This window comes from Myxine glutinosa, chromosome 13, assembly GCF_964187855.1.
Source record: "Myxine glutinosa chromosome 13, kmMyxGlut1.1, whole genome shotgun sequence".
Taxonomy (NCBI): domain Eukaryota; kingdom Metazoa; phylum Chordata; class Myxini; order Myxiniformes; family Myxinidae; genus Myxine; species Myxine glutinosa.
The window spans coordinates 75,032,953-75,055,419 of NC_136273.1; the positions used below are offsets into that span (position 1 = coordinate 75,032,953).

The following is a 22,467-nucleotide window of genomic DNA, read 5'->3' on the forward strand; positions in this document are numbered from 1 at the left end:
CTCACACGGGGATTGATGGCTAGGAAAGGCAGGTATTGATGGCTCAAGGTGCACTCTTGGCTCAAGGACAGGGTCGACCCGGTCCGGTCCAGAGATGCGGGAGGTTTCACAGCGCTCGAGGTGGCGTCTTGTCGTCTCAAGCTGGGGGCGCATCTGACCTCACATCCGGTGAGTCGCTTCGTATATCCGGCGGGGAGTGACACGCCCTCGGCTCGTTAGCTCCGCCCCAGATGGAATCGGCACGTCGCTTCTCATTGGGTGCGTGCGGGGGGGGGGGGGGGGGGGTTACCGGCTCCGCCCTTGACGAGGGACTGACAAGGAGCCCCTTCGTGGTAACCCCGTGGAGCGCATGGTCCGGAGCGCATTGTCAATGGCGGCTAACCGAGCCGGTGTGATGACGCACACTCCCCCGCGCAGCGTCGTTGTTGTTGTAATTGTAGTTGTAGTTGTTGTTGTTGTTGTTGTTTGGGGAAGAAGATGGAAGGAGGTATGGGAAAGGTCCTAAACTCACTACTGGTGCCATATAATCACATTCTGGTGCAACGAAGAGTCATAATTAATGGAAACGAGTCCTTAACTGACATAGACTAAGAATAACTAGCAAGATGTCCGAAAGTTGTCTACGTGTGATGCGGTGGACCTGGGCACGACATTTAATGGGGGAAAAAGGGGAAGGTCGGCTCTACTGATTGTTGTTTACAGACAATGGGACTAGGGAATGGGGGATTGGGGATAGTTGGGGAGTATTGGGGAAATAGGGGAATATTTACAAGCGGATATGGAGGCCAAATTCCATATTCGCAACAATATATATATATATATATACACACATCAGAGCGATAGCCATCAAGGCAGTGATTGACTTTAGATAACTCAGGGCAATTATAGAATTGCATGGATATATCAAAAAATTATGTGGACAACAGGATTGCCTGTGCCTTGAGAATGTTTGAAGGCCTATACAGGCCTACATTCAGCGACAATGACCATTCCTTGAAGACGACGTTACTGTGCTTTTGTGTTTAATGGGCTGTTGTATCGAGTTGAGACATGGACCAACCAGAAATACATCTCCAGAAAGATAGAGGCCTTTCACAACAGGTACCTCCAAAATGTATTGAGCATCATGAAGGCTCAACAATGGACAAAAATATCAGTTTATTCATATGCAAGTCGGTAGTTTTGGAGAGAGTCGTCAATAGAGGATATTATTGCAGACAGAAGACTACATTGGCAACGTCATCTTGCTCAGATGGAAGACAACCACATCCCTAAGCATCTCTATTTTAATGGTTGCCACATGGAACCAAGCTGAGATGGATAGACAAAGTGAGACCAGACATGAAAAAGTTTGATATTGATGAAGGCAGCTGATTGCATGTATCTCAGGAAAACCTGGAGAACTAGAACAACACTCGATAGAGCGCATACCTCTGCCCGGCTGAACAGTTTACGTTTTGTATTCCACCGATAGACCAGATCTGGATCCGGAACCGAGCCAAAAACGAATCGGCTTGTTCTTGTCGACTAACCAACTCATCCACCAGGTTTTGGCCGAATCTGTCCATAACCTTTTGAAATTTTCTGTTCACAGAAACAGACAGTTGTGAATACATAACCTCCATCTTTGGTGGGGGAGGTAATTATTCCAAAGAGGGGGATAATTAACTGCACCAAGAAGAGTGGAGATGGACAGAGTGAAACATGATGTGCTATTAGTGCCATTGCCAGAAAAGAAGAAGCAGGTGCTATCAGCCATTTCACACGTGATCCATGCCAGATGTCCTTTATGAGAAAACAAGAAATTGCAAGGCATAGGTGACTGGGAACTTGCTAATGTGGAGGAGGGCATCTCGAAAGATAAAACTACCAATAGCTCAGTTATACCACTTTGTGGAAGGAAGGCATCATCTGTAGAATGTCCTTCTTTCAAGGGTGTGTGTGCAAGTGTATGTGCATGTGATGTCAAGATCATGTTAAGAGCAGTGTGACAGAAGTTAGGCAATGAACAAAACAAATCTGAATATCAAGGAAGCTCTGAAGTAGAATGACATACAGGTGGTCAGACTATAAGTACAACTACTTTAACAACCCCAATTATTCCCACTGCGTGTGGGATTGGCTGGGGAACGTTTTTGGCCTAAGTATTTCACGAACCAGTTGGCCAGGCCGATGTTGAACTGAAGGTGGCAGGAATTTGGAACTTGTTCAAGATGCCAGCGATAACTCACCTACTCATCGTAAAAGACCCTGAGAGATGTTTAACGTGCACCAACAAGCAGTGGTTGCAGACAGGTCCTCCTGTTCAAGGTCCTCAGATGGACGGTGGACGCTGACAAATTTTCCTGCATGTGAAATACGAAGTTTTCCTGCATGTTCACAGCTGGGCCGAGATTCAAACCCAGGCTATCTGGGTCAAAGGGGAGTTTACAAATCTCCAAGCTATCCTCCCAGCCCTGTATCAACTCAGCCAGATGGCATATTGACTGAAAAAATTACCATCAGGCATCAAAGATTAAATGTCCTTCAAGATGGAGCAAATTTCAAAGCACAAAATACAAGTAATCAATATGGCTTCATCCAGTTATATAGATGTGGGGAATTCTGTCCTGAGGGGCTGAGTGGGGGGGACGAGATTGAGGGTTTAGGGGGTGGGGGGTAGGGTTGTGGATTTGGGTTGGGAGGGGCTTGCAGACTTGGGGTTTGGGGGAGGAGAGGGGGGAGTTGAGTATTTTCATAAGACAGGGGGAGGAGGGGACAGAGCATTTGTGTGGGGGAAGGGGGGAGGCAGGGAGAGTTCAGGTTCTGAAGAAGAAAAGTGTGGGGAAGGACAGAGTGTTGGGGGGGGGGGGGGGGGGTTCAGGATTTGAATAAGAAGGGAGTAGGAGAGGCCAGTGTTGGGGTGAGGGGGAGGGGAGGGAAAAGATTGGACAGAGAGTTGTTAGGAGAGCTGAGCTCTTTCACCATAGGACATCTGGGATTATACAATTTTATCTCCATATGATGTATAAAATATTCATGAATGTAATTTTCACATTATTTCGACCATAAAGTAAATGGATATACACATCATGCTGTGCTCGTGCTGCAAAGCATGTGGAGTACCTTAAATAGGGCACATTATGACAAGACGTGCATCTAACGAGCAAAACAGGATTACACAAATACAATGCTTTGTCATCTACCATCCCCCCCCCCCCCCCCCCCCCCCCACCTCCTCATTCATTACTCTCATTTAAGGGTATGGCCCTCCATACTCTGAAAAGTACCTGTATGTTCTATTTTTGGATACATAGTCGGGGCTCGTGGAAGAGCGAGTAAAATGAACGGATCAGGGCATAACAGGATGCAAAACATGCGAAACAGGACTCAAAAGGAGCAGTACACAGAAGGGGGGAAACAACAACAGCAGAGTTGAAGGCCAAGATGTAGGCAGACTTGGACAAACAATGGGGTGGGAAAGAATTAGGGAAAGGAGAGGATGCATGGGGTGGACAAGATGGATACAGAAGGAAACTCTTAGGAAGGAAAAACTGGAAATATGGAGAGGTGGGTGTTGTGGCAGAGCAGAGCAGAAAAGACAAGTATGCCTTTAGGTAGGCTTTAATCAACACAATGGTGGCCAGATGCACAAGAAGAGGCCTAAGCAGGGCTTGAAGTCCTTAAGAGGGAACGTAGCATGGAGCGGATCGTCGGCAGCCCGCATGTCGTTGGCTGACCCGCTTTTATACAGTAACGATCCCAGAACACAGGAAGTGAGGACACAGGAAGTGAGGTACACAGGAAGTGAGGCATCAGGAAAACTGGAATTATGTCAGTGGGCTTTTGGGATTGCGGGTTAATGGGGGGTCAAAATAATCATGGTTCAGAATGGGGGATGATCTGAGACGGTGGTGAATGGCCGTCTTGAAGACCTGGAGGGAAGTGAAATGTTGTGCCGTTTAAGTGAATGGATAATCTGCGATTCAAAAAGAAGGAAATAAGCTACGAAAACATTCCCTGCATGGGGAATGGGTCTATACTGAACACAATACATTTGTGACGATCACAAGTCACAACACGAATAATGGACCATCACGTTTACACTGGTATCACATATAGGCCTGAAAAGGTAAGCATGCAAATTATCCTCTCCACAAAGGTCTTTAGTGAGTGAGCTGGGTTTCAATTGTGATAATCAGGTTGCACACAGTAGTTACACCCTGGGACCAGGAGGTCATTGAAAGTAGTGGAGAATGTAAAACCTTTAATATTGCTGATTTCAGTCCAATTTGAATCCCAATCACTGTTATCCACATTGCAAACAGATTCCACCGTGTTCATGAGCTATCTGCATAATATGTAAGCAACGAGGGTTTGGTCCGTTAAAAAGTAAATTTTTGAATAATCCATGTGCAGACAGTCCTTTAACCAATGTGCAGTTTCAAGTACTGCACTTAAAATTTTTCGAGATTAAAAGAAATGGAAGTACAGAGACAAACTCACAGCAGACGCAAGCTGCTCCTCAGACATGTCCTCCACAAACAATTGTTTCTCTGCCGGTTCCTGTGGCAGCTCATCTGCCGATCCCATGAGTAACAACGTTATTCCCTGCTTGCAGAAAGAGCAGTTAAAATAGGATACCTTGAAAGGTCATCAGTTATTCCTTTCATTTTCAAAATCCAAGGGGAAGGGTGGAGGGAGACAAATTATGGTGTGAAAAATAAAGTTTTCTTGTTACTTTGATAATGACAATTAGTCGAGTTAACGAAGTTCCAGTATTCCAATTTTAAATATATATCCGTCCTTGGAAGGTCCACAACTTTTGCACAACATTGGAAGTCAATTACAAACAATGCAATTCCTCCAGAACTCCCCAGATGGTTATTTATACTCACATCTTTGATGCGAAATTTTCCCCAATCATCATCCTGGGGGTAAAAAAAAAAGAAGAAGAAAGTTTTTAATTGTCTTGTCGGATCACACAAAGACCACCAAAATTATGTACCATTCATAATTTTTTTTGTCTTCCATGGAAACTATTCTTTCATTGTGAAGCACAGTACAGAGGTCAGGTCAGGTCAGGTCAGGTCAGGTATGGGAGCATGCGCCAGAGCAACGCGTCACCGCAACCACTTTCCGACGGTACTCCAGGGGCCTCCGTCTGGCCATCCCCCAGGCTGATGCCTGGCGCATCCCTATCTCCTTGAGATGCTGATCAACCTGCTGCAACCATGAGGCACCCGGGACTGCCCTTTGGCCTCCTCCACTCACGAACTCCAGTAACAACTGGAAATAAGTCAGAGATGGAGCCACCACACCTCACAGCACTCACAGTACCAGAGTATAGTTCAGAGATCAGATTGATCAGCATTGGTGGCACCCGACGAAAACCAATAATCCTCCAGAGGGCATCCTGATTCACCAAATCGAACACTTTGCGGAGATCAACATAGGCTGCAAGCAGCCCCTGGTGAAACTCTCGCTTACGTTCGGTGAAGACCCGAAGCGCAAGGATGCGGTCAATTGTTGACCTCTTTGGTGTAAAGCCCGAATGCTCTGGTCGCTGGTGCTCGGGCAAATGGTGGCGAACCCTCTCAAGAATGATCCAAGCAAAGACCTTGCCCGGCACTGATAGTAGTGTCACCCTTCGGTAGTTGTTGCAGTCCTGGTGATCACCCTTCCCTTTCCAGAGGGGGACAACAAGGCCCCACTTCCAGTCAGTTGGGATGATGCCTGTGCCCCAAACAGAGCACAGAACTGCATGCAACAACTCAAGTACAGCATTTCCACCAGCCTTGAGAAGCTCAGCATGGATGCCACAAATCCCAGAAGCTTTGCCCCCTTTGAGCCGGTTCACCCCCACCTGTGTTTCAACAAGTGAAGGCGGTTCACAGTTAATTGCGGAGTCAGCATTTGAGATAGCAACACCACTGACATCCAACTCAACAGCCGGTGGGTCAGCCTGGTACAGCCGCTCAAAGTAACCGGCCCAGCAGGCCTTCACTTCAGACTCCTCTGTCAAGAGGCCACCACCATCTGCTCGAACCGCAGTACGCCTAGGGACAGGCTTACAGGAATGCAATGCACGGATTCCTCTGCAAGCATAACGAGAATCACATGTCCACAAGTGATGCTCTAACCTTTCACAGATTCCTCGCACATAGGCCTCCTTGTCCGCTCTCAGCAAACGTACAGTTTTACGCCTCAGCTCCGGAAACAATTCAGCTCTGCCATCGAGCCTGGCCTTGTGACTCTGGTCGATGGTATCAAGCGTCTCCTGAGAGACAAAGTTCTTCTTTGCCTGACGGTGGGTTCCAAGACAGCCACCGGCAACATCAAAGATGGTGGTCTTGAAGGCGCTCCACAACTCTTCAGGATCCCCCGAAGCATCCAGACCCCCAAAACCCCCACTCAACCTGTTTGCAAACTCTTCAACTACCCTCTCCTCCTTGAAATTGCCCACATCCAGCCTAGGCTGGGATGATAGCACTAGGCTCTTGGATTTGAGCTGCAACTTCAGAGTTGCTATAAGCCTGTGGTCAGTATTGAGGAACTGAGCACTCTGGTAGACGCTGCAGTTCTGGAGCATCCGCCATCGACCATCAATGAGCACATGGTAAATCTCCTTCGCCACACCACCAGCATCGGAATACAAAGTCCAGCGATGAGGCTGTGGACGCTGAAACCATGAGCCAGCCACACTAAGTCAATGACTTCTTGCAAAGCCGAGGAACTTGGTGCTATTCTGGTTAACAGTCCCAGATCCATGGGAACCAACACATGCCTCATAACAATCCCCCTGTCAGTGCCAGTCGATGCATTGAAATCCTTCAAGACGAGAAGAGTATATCTCCTGGGGCACTAATCAACCACAGACTCGAACGTGGCGGAGAATGCCTCCTTCACAGTGAGATAACTTTCCTCAGTCGGAGCATATACAGAGACCAGGGAAATAACACACAAAGAGTGACGAATCCACAGTCTCATAATACGCTCGTTGACTGGTGTTACCTCGACTATCATAGGAGTCAGCTTATTGGACACAGCTACAGCAACTCCCTGGGCATGGAAACCGTCAAAGCGACCAGACCAGTAGTAGGTGTAACCACCCAGAATGATCTCACCACGATCCAGCCTCTGAACCTCAGAAAGTGCTGCAACACTGATGTTCAAACGCTGGAGCTCAGATGATAGCAGACAGGTGATCATCCTCTCTTAGAGCAAGAACGTTCCAGGCACCCACCCGAAGGGACCGCCTCAGATTCACCCAAGGAGATGTCGTCTGGTGGACTACACCTCAGTACCACCCAAACACACACCTCCACAACCAACCCAGGAAAGTTACCCCGTGCTTTTCCTATTATAAAAGAATGGGGATCCCGAAGGCTTTGCCCCAATCCCATCATCCACAGGGCAGCTGCACAGGAGGAGGTACTCCCACGGAGTGGGTTTTTTCTAGTGTATTATTTGTGCGTGTTGCGGAATGACATTTTTATGGTGGCCCGAGTGCAAATACTGCCACCAACCTCTTAGAAGGAGGTAACCCGACTGTAGGAGGACGTCCGCAGACACAGTTGGGCACTGGATAAGGATGGCTGTTGGGTCACAGGGAGCTCATCCACCCTTTGGACAGGTCTTGTTTTAGCCCTGCTAGGTGTCCATATCCAAACACTCCCTGGGGGAGACTAGACGAGGCGGAAAAAAACAACCTTTTTCCTAGCCCCAATAAAATGTGTGACTACTCTTAGTCTGGCTCCTACCCGTTGACCTGCCTGGCTAGGTAAGCTCCCACAAGTATAGCCCAAAGAGTCACAACAGGAGCATGCAAGCCTTCCCACAACAATCAAAGTGGTCGTCACAATCGGGGACAGAGGTCAACTAAATCCAAAGATGTACATCTGAGGAATCCACCAGCAGACCCAAACCTTGAGGGTTGCTCCTTTGAACACAACTTTCTGGCGGTCAGGCTGCACACCCGTGAGAGCAAACAGCTGAGCTTTGAACAAGATCGGAGCTTCATCTGTGTTGAGCTCCACATCCTCAAACTTTTCCTTTCCCCATTTCACTTTCACTGCAAGAGACAAATAAATAATCGTTTTCCAGAGATTATTCCACAAATGGTAAACACCAAACTCAGCAATTTTAAAAGAAAAATCTTGCTTCATGTCAATTAGCTGCTCTCTCAAAATACAAAATAAATAAATAAAACAACCAAAACAGCACTCAGTAGAGAGCAGACCTCCACCACGCTGAACAGTTTACGTTTTGTATCCCACTGATAGGCCGGATCTTGATGCGGACATGAACCAAAATCTATTGAGCTTGTTCTTTTCACTTACCCAACTCATCCACCCAGTTTCATCCAAATCCGTCCACACCTTGAGTTATCATAATATACTGTATATCGTCTTTTGGAACCATCTATCAATAGTGAAGAATAACTTAAAAATTATAGTAGCCGGATCTGGATCTTCACCAAAATCTAATAAATCCGTTTTAGTCACACACCCAACCTCTCCAACAAATTTTGTCTGAATCCATTCTTTACTTTTTGAGATATCCTTTTCACAGACAGACAAACATACGTGGAAATATAACCTCAATCCACCTTCGATGGCAGAGCTAACAAAATGTTTTTATTTTTATTTTTTTACAATTGTCGGTTCAAATGTGCGTTATTGATGTTGCCATTGCTACCAGAAGGGAAATGGTCTCGCTACGATGGTAGTGACATGACATGCATGACAACAGGATGGTCTTAGTTTATTTGCTGCTCAATTATATTTTCAGTTTTGGTTATTAGGTGCGGCGTCAACACCAGACAGGGTGGTGCAACCTGGCTTAGAGTATGCATTCCGAGTCCGGGAAGTCGGGGGTTTGAACCCCGGGGCCGTCATACCAAGGATTTGAAAAATGTTACATGCTGTTCACCTTTGTTTATTTTTTTTTATACGTTGTCGAGGCTTGTACGAGAGCGAGCACACACGACATATAACAAAGGGAGCAGGGGACAAGAGGGAGCGAGAGAGGAAAGCACAACAGTATGGAACAGGGACATCAGGAGATCTGTGGAAGGGAGAGGGCTGGGGCAGGGTGCACGAGATAAGATGGATCCTACAAGGGCTTTCAGGGAAGAAAACAGGGGATTTGAAGTGGGTGGTTGAGCATCCTGCAGAAATATTGAGGGGACAGAGCAGAGAGTGCAAGGCCGGAGATGCGTCGGTACAAGATAGAAAGACCTAAACCTGCCTGCGGTGAGAGTGAGAAACACCCACTGAATCTGCTTAATTGGGGGAAGATACCAATGGCTCGAAGGTAAAAGCCCTGGTTTCTACAGCGTGAGGCCGAGCTATGTGTGAGGCAGGAGCACCAGCCCAGAGGGGAGAGCAGTATTCCATTGAGCTGCAGATGAAAGCCTTGTACGTGGTGAGGAGCTCAGGTGTGCCAAGGAAGGACTTTGCATGACAGAGGATGCACATTCGGCGACTGGCTTTGAAGGCCAGCTTGTCTGTCACGCAGGTGGTTCCAATTGTTTTAACATGTAGGTATATATATATATACTATTACTATACAGCGCAGGTCATGGAAGGTCTCAACGGTCACTAAATGGAGGGAGCGTGCGTTGGTGTAAAATATTTGCGATTATTTTCCTGCCGAAGACGTCCTTGCCGATCTACGAAAGTCGATGTGACACAAATATGTCGAATCAAACCCACGTGGACTGAACCCTTTAACTTTAGAGCCGACGTCCGAGAGTTCGAAGGCCAAAAGACGTCGGATAATCCGCGTCAAGGCCGAACGTACATAGGAACCCGTTAATCAAGCTAAGAAACACCGTTGGCTTCACGAAACCCCGAAGGCCTACTAGGATAACTGCAAAACGCAAATGTAAAAACAAGTAGCACTGAATAAAATATCTGAGCCGAACATCTAGGAGTGAACTAACCTAAGAAAGTTGACATCGCAGGAGAGAGGACCAGCAAAGATCACACACGGTTTGATCCAAGGCGTCAGCGCATCGATCGCCGAGTTCGACAAAACGACTGATTAGTGATTGGCTTCTTATTTTTTCCTTTTTTTTTTAACTCTCAACAAATGCAAAAAAAATCAACGTCGGGTATTAACACGAAATAAACACAAATTACATTTTGCACGAACATTGAGGGGAAAACAATCAAATTACTATATTGCAATTCTCACCTCAACATCAGACATACTAAAGCTAGCAACACCAACATGGCCATCAGACAGTGTGCAATCGCTGAAAAACAATAATAAGAAAGTTAGACGCAGGAGACGGCCATTCGGTCCATATTGCGTGCACCCTACAACCACAATACCACATTGAATTAAAAAACAATAAGTAAAAACAACTTAATTTCATTGGGGGAATTATGGGAGGACAGAGGTAACTAGAACGGCACTAGGTAGAGGGCATACCTCCGCCAGGCTGAACAGTTTTACGTTTTGTATCTCACTGATAGGTCGGATCTGGGTGTCACAGCAGTATCAGCCATTATTCTTGGGCAAATCACATTTCAAAGATGGTCTCCAATGCCAGCTAGCTGCGCACTGTGCATTCTTTTGACAAGTGAGCACTGAGCAACCGGCGTCATACAAAGACCTTCCTTTGCACATCTGAACTCTTATATCCACCGACAAGGCCTTCATCCGCAGCTTGATGGAATACTGCTCTCCCCTCTGGGCTGGTGCTCCTGCCCAGGGAAAAGAAAAATACGGGACACTCAGGCAATTACCTTTTAAACCCTTCAGAATTACCCTTTAGAACCCATTAGAATTACCCTTTAGATCCCATGACAATTACCCTTTAGAGCCCATTACAATTACCCTTTAGAGCCCATTACAATTACCCTTTAAAAATCAATTACAATTACCCTTTAGAGCCCATTACAATTACCCTTTAAAAATCAATTACAATTACCCTTTAGATCCCATTACAATTACCCTTTAGAGCCCATTACAATTACCCTTTAGAGCCCATTACAATTACCCTTTAGATCCCATTACAATGACCCTTTAGAGCCCATTACAATTACCCTTTAGATCCCATTACAATTACCCTTTAGAGCCCATTACAATTACCCTTTAGATCCCATTACAATTACCCTTTAGAGCCCATTACAATTACCCTTTAAAAATCAATTACAATTACCCTTTAGATCCCATTACAATTACCCTTTAGAGCCCATTACAATGACCCTTTAGAGCCCATTACAATTACCCTTTAAAAATCAATTACAATTGCCCTTTAGATCCCATTACAATTACCCTTTAGAGCCCATTACAATTACCCTTTATAACCCATTACAATTACCCTTTAAAACCCATTACAATTACCCTTTAGATCACATTACAATTACCCTTTAGATCCCATTACAATTACCCATTAGATCCCATTGCAATTACCCTTTAAAACCCATTACAATTACCCTTTAGATCTCATTACAATTTCCCTTTAGAACCCATTATAATTACCCTTTAGAACCCATTAGAATTACCCTTTAGAACCCATTAGAATTAACCTTTAGAACCCATTACAATTACCATTTAGAACCCATTACAATTACCCTTTATAACCCATTACAATTACCCTTTAGATCACATTACAATTACCCTTTAGATCCCATTACAATTACCCATTAGATCCTATTGCAATTACCCTTTAAAACCCATTACAATTACCCTTTAGATCTCATTACAATTGCCCTTTAGAACCCATTACAATTACCCTTTACATCCCATCACAATTACCCTTTAGAACCCATTACAATAACCCTTTACATTCCATTACAATTACCCTTTAGAACCCATTACAATTACCCTTTACATTCCATTACAATTTCCCTTTATAACCCATTAGAATTACCCTTTTGAACCCATTAGAAGTCTTAGCGGCTTTGGGTGGAGGAAGGGGACATTATAAAAGTGGGAATTATCGCGTCCATCGGGTTCTTTGCCCGTTCGATCAAATATATAAGCAGCACCATATTTACATGTTCAGGCAAAAAGTTTTCAGGAATTCGATCTTTGCTCTGAAATAACGATGTTCTGCTCAATTAATGACGTGAAAACAACGTGTTTCCAAATGAAAACTTGCACTAAAAGTTGGAAAAATGCTGGAAGTTCATCTTATGAAGTCTGATGATAAAATGAGAATCACAACATGTTTACGTGAAAAAGTAAATAATTACCAAGTTTTCTTTGGAATGTTTATTATCCAGGTTACCTTTTCTGCTTCTGAAGAGTATTTTACTGTGAAGAGGGTTTTGATACTTTGGCCTGTTGCGGCGACCATCGGTTTAGACTTGTGTGTGCTTCCTGCAGCTTGATATCGGATAAGCCACCCTTGGGAAATGGAGAAACTCCATGAGCATACTGTAAATGTACAGGAAGCTCCACGACAATTTTCAGTATCCTTCATCAACCAGTAATAACTGGTGGAAAGCAGCCATTCATCAAGAAAGACACATCCTTTTTGTGGTCGCTTTCCTCTTTTTCAGTGGACTTTGGCCCTTCAAAGTTTCATCACTCCCAGTCCTCTTTGACGAGTCCCATGATGTCACGGCAATATTTCCGGCTGCTGCTTGGCCTTATTGACAGCATATTGTTGCCCTGATGGAAGCAGATGTGCCAGCGCTGGATGCCGCCTCTCCTTTCCCTATGCAAATATTGTTCGGAGGATGAAAAATACGGGACAAATGGCGTCCCGGGAAGGTTTGAAAAGAGACACAGGACATTTGAGTAAAAAAAACAGGATAATCCCGTAAAATACGGGACACCTAGTCTGCCTCACATCTTGCTCAGCTTGATGCTGTGGAAAACAATTGGCCTTAGCAACGAAAACAAGGCCCACTCCCTGAAACTTTGGATCCCTACTCATTCCTTATTTATAAACCGATTGAAACCCGAAACAGCCCTTCTACTTGGTGGCCTGGTCTTTGTAATTTGTTTGGGGTGCCAGCGAGAGCTCATCTAATCTTTACCAAGAACACCATGGGATTTCTAACGTCCACCAACTAATGCCAGCAGACGAGACCCAATTTAACGTCCATTCAACAGACTGAACACATATTGATGAATCACCCTGTCTGTGAAACACCAGGATGACAGTTATGGCTGGGTTGGGAGTCAAACCGAGGCTAAAAGGGCCTACAAACAGGTGTACCTACTTCCAGGCCATCCTGCCATTCCTAAGTGGGTAAGAAAATAATGTTGACAAATACTTGATTTTCAAAATGACGTAAGCCATCCCAGAACAGTCGCCGTGCATGTGCAGAAACCAGTAGCACACCCTCATGGGGCAGGGAATGTATATTATGCATGCCAGATAAGGATTGTTAATCAGAATGGCTGAAAAAGCTACTAAAAGAAGCTGAAAGTACTTGGAAAGGTACGTGAAAGAAAGGGGTGTGCTTCCCCACAACGAAAGATTTGGAGAACTATCTAATGAACTTGCCAAAAAAGTTAATATCTGTGGAATCAAAACTCAGTCATATAACTCATCAATGGTAGACCTAATTACCAGTGTTTGGTCCATACGGTTTCATAACTTTCATTGCATTGTACAAAGACCATTATTGAGAGATCATTAAGGAAATTTGTGGTGAATTAAATTGCTTTCTAAGCAGAAAAATGAACTAGATTCGGGTTGAACTGGAAAAAAACGAATAAAAGTGGCATGTCTCGATCTCCAAAAAGCAAGTTTTATACGTATATATATATATATATATATATATATATATATATATATGTGTGTACACTAGCAAAGGTACCCATCAATGACGGGGGTTCGTAGATGTCTCACCTGAAAAGAGCAATTTACTTTGGAGTGTGTATTGGTAGAAACGGGAATTCAGTGTAAATATTCAGTGAGCAAATGTCGCAATGGTTGCTACTGGTAACCTCGACAACCTTGTTCCATTCTATCAACTAAGATTTCCAATCCATGCTTGTTGTACCTCCGAAGTACTGCTCGGAAGTGAAGGTGATATTATAAAAGCTCAGTTGGGAAACGGGTTAAGGCATGTTTTGGGCCTACCACCTGATGGAAGATCACCAAAGTTCTTTCCATACCAACCGACCACATCCAGGCAACGATCCCTCGCCACATTATTTCTTCAGCTCCCGACCTTCTCCCTCTCTCTAAAGTCCCAATAGCTTTGCTTTTAGCAATTTCCCATCGCATTTCATTCTGGTTTCCCATTCGATGATCCAGAGATCAGTAGTTTCTGTTAAACTTTTCAACATCAGTTTCGCTTTGAGATATCAGTTTAGCTTCGTCATTGCAACTTGTGATGTGACACGACTTGTGCATGAAATGGAAAAGGTCGGCAAAACCGATTTTGGGAGGAAATTTTTTGCAATTATCTAAGCTAAGGGGTCTAAAGTTTTTTTGGGGGTCATAAAAGGGTCTAAACGTGTTTAAAGAATCAAGGCTCTTAAAGGGCCAAAAATGGGGTCTAAAAGGTGTCTAAGAACGAAAGAGCAAAATGGTCAAAAGTGTCCAAATGGTCTTAAATTGTCCAGAGGGTCTTACATTGTCCAAAGGGTCTTAAATTGGCCAAAGCATCTTAAAAAGTCAATATGTCTCAAAAGGGTCGAAATGGGTATGAAAGGGTCTAAACTCTAAAGGGTGTAAAAGTCTCAGGGATCAAAGGGGTATAAAGAGTCTAAAGAGGTTGAAAGGGGTCAAAGGGGTGTAAAGGGTCAAAGGGGTCTAAGGGGTGTAAAGGGTCAAAGGGGTCTAAGGGGTGCAAAGGGTCGAAGGGATGTAAAGGGTCTAAAGGAGTTTAAAGGGTCTAAGGGTTGTAAAGGGTCTAAAGGGGTCTAGAGGGTGTAAAGTAGTGAAGCTGTAGTAAAAAAATTACCTCGGGTTCGTAAATAAATTAACTCGGGAGTGTAACACAGCAATAACGGGCCAAATGACCTCCTTATCACGGTATTAAACCCATATTTAGGTACATCGTGGTTAAAAATCTGACGGTAGAAAGTTTCGTTGTGATTAACCTTGGGAGCTAAAGGCAGTGAGGTCACAAACAGAAAAACAACAACTCACCTTGTTGTGAAGATGAGATAATCGTTGGAGGTTCACCCGGTCGTTAAGTGGTGGTTTGGAGTTGGTGTCACGTGCGTGCTTTTTTCTACAAACTATTTTTCACACTTGATTGTGATGTTGTTAGATGAACGGCAAAATTACCTTTAAAATGATGTTTAGGTTGTGTTTGTACACATTTCGGTTTTTGAATAAATAGCGCATTTGAGAGGTCACGTGACTCCTTTCCGAACTTACAGATCATGGTAACGTCTTAATTAAGAGTTGTTTCTCACATATGATAACATATTTGATGATCGGATCTTACCATCAAACGAATAATATCGATATCCGTGTTGAAATCCGAAAAAAATTGGGCTTTTTATAAAGATTTGTATATGTGGATCGACCCTCAGAGATCATGGCGACAGGTGACAGCTCGGATGTCTATAAATTATGAATTGTGAGAAAATAACTGTTTTAAACCCCTATTTAGGTGCAGGGTGGTAAAAGATGTTATCCTATACAGTTTCGTGCCAATTAACCTTGGGAGCTCAGAGGAGTAGGTTCACAAACAAACAAACATTTTGCTTATATATATATTGGAAGAGCTATGGCACAGAACAAATCAGGGCACAACAAAACAAAGGGAACAGCAGGAGAAAGTGAAATGAAAGCGAAACAGCAGGGCAGAGGTAGAAAGTAGACAGACGGACAAACAATGGATGCAGGTAATGATGAGGTGAAGGGAGGAATGCAAGGGGTGGACAAGATGGATACATAAGCAAAATTTTGGGAGGAGGTGGGGTTAACGAGGGTAGAAAAGATCATGGTTATGAATGGGGGATGACCTGAGGTGGTGGTGAACAGCTGTCTTTAAGACCTGGAGGGAAATATAACATTAAAGAGAAGTTGGTTCCATAGGCAAAAAAAGAGGAAGGTATGAGTGGAGGTGAACAGTGGTTCTGGATTTAGGCAGTTTCACCAGGAGGAGGTTGCTGGAGGACCGCATACAACCTGCAGATACCTAGGGGGTGGGGGGGGGGGGGGGGGGAGGAGAAAAATCACGGAGAGGGCAGAGGTGCTAGACCAGAAATGAGGCGGAAGACAGAGAGCTGCGACCTAACAGCAATGGCGAAGTGATCGGCACATAGACTCAGCTTCACTGCGGGGGATTCCAATGATCTTAAAGGCCTTGGTTTCCATGGCATCAAGCTGCGCAATATGCGAGGCAGGGGTGCCAGCCCAGAGGGGAGAGCAGCACTCCATCAACATGCGGATGAAAGTCTTGTAGGTGAATAGGAGCTCAGGTGTGCCAAGGAAGAGGGTGAAGTCATCAGCAAAGCGATAAAAAGGATTTTCCTGAGTCAGTGAGATCATTTTTGAAGATTAATAATAAGATGAGGCCAGGAACATTGCTTTGGGGTACTCCAGTATCAATGAACAAAAAAATATTGAGACATCAGGTTTTAACTAGGTGGAGAGATTCTTTTACCAAAGAAGAGCACAAGCACGGAGAAGGAAACAGCTAAAAGTAATTAAAACATCCATTTTCAGACAGACACATTCCTGACAAGATGAACACGTAGAAATAATGGAAACCTAAACCGAGCTGTTTCAGTCAAGTGCAGGATGAAGGCCTACTTATTGCTGTGTTTGGGGGTGCTCACGAATTAAGTGAGAATAATTTAGGGTTGTCGTCTGCCTTCGCTTGCCTCATCCTCCCTCATTGAGATTTTGGCACTGACTGGCAAACTGAGGCTCTTGGTCTCGTAAAAAATGGGTTCCAGGACATTGATCAAGCTATCTCTCCCAGGACTTTAACTGATCCAACAAGATCGCACCTGGCACACTGAGGCCCTTGGTCTCGTAAAAAATGGGTTCCAAGTAATTGATCATGGAATCTCTGTAGGTCTTTGTTAACTCTCCCTAGAAGGTCGCACCTGGCAGAGAGGCAACGGCCTAATGAGAGAAAACACCAAATTGTACATCTCAATTTCATTGGTGACAAATACAAGTGGCATTTTAGAGAATGAAAGATTGATGCCCTCTCAGCATATTTATTAACTCATTCGCTTTTTGTATGCACACACAGCAGAGACATGGGATCTCCTGCTAGCAAAGGGGGCGACGGAGCGGGACGACAAAGGACAACTTTCATCATAAGTTCTAGGTAATAACTGTGGTTGTCAGGTTAGTAATGAAGAGAGAGAGAGGGGAGAGGGAGAGAGGGAGCGGGAGAGAGAGTGAGGAGAGAGAGAGGGGAGAGAGAGTGGGGGGAGAGAGAGTGGGGGGAGAGAGAGAGAGGGGGCGAGAGAGTGGAGAGAGAGTGAGGAGAGAGAGAGAGGGGAGAGAGAGTGGGGGGGGGAGAGAGAGTGGGGGGAGAGAGAGAGAGGGGGCGAGAGAGCGAGGAGAGAGAGCGGGGAGAGAGAGGGGAGAGAGAGTGGGGGGAGAGAGAGTGGGGGGAGAGAGAGAGAGGGGGAGAGAGAGTGGAGAGTTAGAAAAGAGGAGGGAATTGGGAGAGATGAATGAAATAGGGGAGCGGGAGTGTAGAGAGGCAAGGGAAGACAGGGGACGGTGAGGAGCAGTGAGAGGGGAGGAAAAGGGGAGAAGGATGAGAGACTGAGGGGTCAGGGAGGAGAGAGATGGGAGAGAGAGAAGGGAGAGAGAGAGGGGGGGAAGGGAGGGAGAAGGGAGAGAGAGAGGGACGAGGGGAGAGAGAGGATAGAGGGAGAGGGCAGAGGGAGAGGAGGAGGGGAGAGAGAGTATTCACAAAGGAAAGAACAGCTGCTGCTAAAGTTGACAATTGCAGAGCCAGGGGGCATAACCCCATCACTCTAATGTCTAAATGGATAACAGATATGGTGTCCAGTCGTTGTCTCCAGGTGAGTCCACAATATAATTACCAATAACCTCTCGAGGTCATATCGTGTTCTCTTTCTGAACTGTATGTATATTATAACTCGGCTGTACAGTATACGTGTTGTATTTAACCCATAGGCTGGATCTGAATCTTCACCAAAATTGAAACAGTTCGTCCTTATCAAACCCAACCTGTCCAAGGTGCATCCAAATCCGTCCAAAATTATTTGAGATATCCTTCTCGAAGACAGAAGACAGATAAACAGACAGACAAACAGGGCTGAAAACACCTTTCGGCCCAGATAGGATTCCTGATCGTATAATGAGGGAATTTGCATGTGAACTTTCAGGTCCAAGAACCAATCTTCTGAAGGAACTGTTTCCGCTCAGTGGAAGAGAGCAATTGTAGGTCCAATTCCTAAATAAACTTAACCAGTATGGAACAAATTGATGAGACCATTGTCTTTACCTGGCCACTTTTCAAAGGTAGCAGAAAAAATTGTCGGCAGTGGTTGTTGAGCGATATTATGGACAGAAATCAGTATCCGTGGCAACAGGTCTGGCTACCCAACATGTCACTCATGAATTATCATTTGTGTGAGCATGCTGACAAACCATGACGTCACAGATACTTCACAGGTGGTAACATATTTCTCTTAAACTTTCGATTCGATTGATCATAATGTCGAAGTGAATATACATTCATAGATCTAAATGTCAGATCGGCTCGAATTCCTTGGACCAAATAAGTCAAGTCTATTAGGAGCTTTAGCCCATGTATATTAGAAAATTCTTCTCTCTGATACAACAACAAATAAAGGGGAAAATGCATATATTTTGGAAAAGACGAAAATCATCTTTATCGAGGACCTAAAAAAGGGAGAAGACTTTGTGGAGATTAAAAAGCATGGAAGAAGTAAACCAAATCTGATCTTCTTTGAAAGGCTCAAACTTCTTAGTGAGTCTGCAGGGACAAACTTGGATCGAGCATAATTGAGGTGGAAGAAAAGAAAAAACCCGAAAATAATCTCACCGAGACCCAAAGCAATCCATCTCATTCAAGCAAGGTCAACTCCAAAGAAGCAGGTACCTTTATGGGAGAGCAACAGTATCAATCATGGTACGGTACCTGGAGATTCGAACCAACTTTGTAGCACATTGGTGATGACAATTACTCCCAAACATTTTGGGACATGAGCATTGCACGTGCACTTCCTAGATGCTGTGCAATTTGTAGCACAATTTGGGGAATTCAGGTGGATTCACAATGGAGTACAGTATGTGTGAGTGCAAACATTGGATTTACAATGGAGTACAGTATGTGAGATTGCAAACATTGGATTTACAATGGAGTGCAGTGTATGCGAGCTCAAACATTGGATTCACAATGGAGTTCAGTGTGTGCGAGCTCAAACATTGGATTCACAATGGAGTTCAGTGTGTGAGGTCAAACATTGGATTCACAATGGAGTTCAGTGTATGCGAGCTCAAACATTGGATTCACAATGGAGTTCAGTGTGTGAGCTCAAACAATGGATTCACAATGGAGTGCAGTGTGTGCAAGCTCAAACATTGGATTCACAATAGAGTTCAGTGTGTGAGGTCAAACATTGGATTCACAATGGAGTACAGTATGTGTGAGTGCAAACATTGGATTTACAATGGAGTACAGTATGTGAGATTGCAAACATTGGATTTACAATGGAGTGCAGTGTATGCGAGCTCAAACATTGGATTCACAATGGAGTTCAGTGTGTGCGAGCTCAAACATTGGATTCACAATGGAGTTCAGTGTGTGAGGTCAAACATTGGATTCACAATGGAGTTCAGTGTATGCGAGCTCAAACATTGGATTCACAATGGAGTTCAGTGTGTGAGCTCAAACAATGGATTCACAATGGAGTGCAGTGTGTGCAAGCTCAAACATTGGATTCACAATAGAGTTCAGTGTGTGAGGTCAAACATTGGATTCACAATGGAGTTCAGTGTGTGAGAGCTCATACATTGGATTCACAATGGAGTGCAGTGTGTGCAAGCTCAAACATTGGATTCACAATGGAGTTCTGTGTGTGAGCTCAAACATTGGATTCACAATGGAGTGCAGTGCGTGAGAGCTCAAACATTGGATTCACAATGGGGTGCAGTGTGTGCGAGCTCAAACATTGGATTCACAATGGGGTGCAGTGTGTGCGAGCTCAAAATTTACATTCACAATGGAGTGCAGTGTGTGCGAGCTCAAACATTGGATTCACAATGGAGTTCAGTGTGTGAGCTCAAACAATGGATTCACAATGGAGTGCAGTATGTGTGGGCTCAAACATTGCATTCACAATGTAGTTCAGTGTGTGCGAGCTCAAACATTGGATTCACAATGGAGTTCAGTGTGTGAGCTCAAACATTGGATTCACATTGGAGTGCAGTGTGTGCAAGCTCAAACATTGGATTCACAATGGAGTTCAGTGTGTGAGCTCAAACATTGGATTCACAATGGAGTGCAGTGTGAGAGAGCTCAAACATTGGATTCACAATGGAGTGCAGTGTGTGCGGGCTCAAACATTGGATTCACAATGTAGTTCAGTGTGTGCAAGCTCAAACATTGGATTCACAATGGAGTTCAGTGAGAGCTCAAACATTGGATTCACAATGGAGTTCAGTGTGTGAGCTCAAAATTTACATTCACAATGGAGTGCAGTGTGTGCGAGCTCAAACATTGGATTCACAATGGAGTGCAGTGTATGCAAACTCAAACATTGGATTCACAATGGAGTTGTGTATGAGCTAACATTGGATTCACAATGGAGTGCAGTGTGTGAGAGCTCAAGCATTGGATTCACAATGGAGTGCAGTATGTGCAGGCTCAAACATTGGATTCACAATGTAGTTCAGTGTGTGTGAGCTCAAACATTGGATTCACAATGTAGTTCAGTGTGTGTGAGCTCAAACATTGGATTCACAATGGAGTTCAGTGTGTGAGCTCAAACATTGGATGCACAATGGAGTGCAGTGTATGCGAGCTCAAAGATTGGATTCACAATGGAGTTCAGTGTGTGAGCTCAAACATTGGATTCACAATGGAGTGCAGTGTGTGAGAGCTCAAACATTGGAGTCACAATGGAGTGCAGTGTGTGCGAGCTCAAACATTGGATTCACAATGGAGTTCAGTGTGTGAGCTCAAACATTGGATTCACAATGGAGTGCAGTGTGTGTGAGCTCAAAGATTGGATTCACAATGGAGTTCAGTGTGTGAGCTAAAACATTGGATTCACAATGGAGTGCAGTGCGTGAGAGCTCAAACATTGGATTCACAATGGAGTGCAGTGCGTGAGAGCTCAAACATTGGATTCACAATTGAGTTGTGTGTGAGCTCAAACATTGGATTCACAATGGAGTGCAGTGTGTGAGAGCTCAAACATTGGATTCACAATGGAGTGCAGTGTGTGCGAGCTCAAACATTGGATTCACAATGGAGTTCAGTGTGTGAGCTCAAACATTGGATTCACAATGGAGTGCAGTGTGTGAGCTCAAACATTGGATTCACAATGGAGTTCAGTGTGTGCGAGCTCAAACTTTACCTTCACAATGGAGTGCAGTGTGTGAGAGCTCAAACATTGGATTCACAATGGAGTTCAGTGTGTGCGAGCTCAAACATTGGATTTACAATGGAGTGCAGTGTGTGTGAGTGCAAACATTGGATTTACAATGGAGTGCAGTGTATGCGAGCTCAAAAATTGGATTCACAATGGAGTTCAGTGTGTGCGAGCTCAAAATTTACATTCACAATAGAGTGCAGTGTGTGCGAGCTCAAACATGGGATTCACAATGTTCAGTGTGTGCGAGCTCAAACATTGGATTCACAATGGAGTTCAGTGTGTGAGCTCAAACATTGGATTCACAATGGAGTTCAGTGTGTGAGCTCATACATTGGATTCACAATGGAGTGCAGTGTGTGAGCTCAAACATTGAATTCACAATGGAGTGCAGTGTGTGAGAGCTCAAACATTGGATTCACAATGGAGTGCAGAGTGTGCGAGCTCAAACAATGGAGTATCTAGACTGGGTTTAAATCCAGACCCACATACAGTCGTGCCAAAAATATTGGCACCCTTGCACTTTTTTGAAATAACCCAATTTTTTCTCAACATAAGTTGAAATTGACAAAAGTATTTGGTCTCCACAATTCTTTATTTCACTGTTAATATTAGAGAACCTTTGTTTTTTTTATTCAGAACTTAATATATCCTTTTAAATCAGAAAATAAAAAGAAATGGCATTGACAAAATTATTGACACCCTATACTTAATATTTGGTAGCACAATCTTTGGACAAAATAACTGCAGTCAAGCGCTTCCTGTAGCCATAAATGAGCTTCCTACACCTCTCTACTGGCAGTTTGGCCTACTCTTCTTGTACAAACTGCTCCAGTTCTCCCAGAGTTGAAGGGTGCCTTCTCCCAACTGCTGTTTTCAAATCTCCCCACAGGTGTTCAATGGGATATAGATCTGGACTCATTGCTGGCCACTTTAGAACAGTCCAGCGTTTTGTCTTGAACCATTCCTGGGTGGTTTTTGAAG

The 22,467-nt window shown here is 44.4% G+C and overlaps 2 protein-coding genes across 3 annotated transcripts in view; one reads left to right on the forward strand and one right to left on the reverse strand.

Moving 5' to 3' along the window:
- The window catches only part of USP14 (ubiquitin specific peptidase 14), a 56,150-nt gene extending 46,069 nt beyond the window's left edge, over window positions 1-10,081 (reverse strand). The window contains exons 1-4 of one of the 2 annotated variants that reach the window (XM_068134611.2): window positions 9,929-10,081; window positions 7,908-8,053; window positions 4,878-4,910; window positions 4,486-4,590 (exon numbers count right to left, since the gene is read on the reverse strand). In XM_068134611.2, the coding sequence (XP_067990712.1) occupies window positions 4,486-4,590; window positions 4,878-4,910; window positions 7,908-8,053; window positions 9,929-9,944 (300 nt within the window). In that variant the 5' untranslated portion in view covers window positions 9,945-10,081. The remainder of the gene's footprint in view (window positions 1-4,485; window positions 4,591-4,877; window positions 4,911-7,907; window positions 8,054-9,928) is intronic. The other variant, XM_068134612.2, reaches the window with a different exon arrangement.
- The window catches only part of LOC144888698 (uncharacterized), a 240,192-nt gene that overhangs the window by 172,178 nt on the left and 45,547 nt on the right, over window positions 1-22,467 (forward strand). The gene's annotated exons all lie outside the window — the stretch shown is intronic.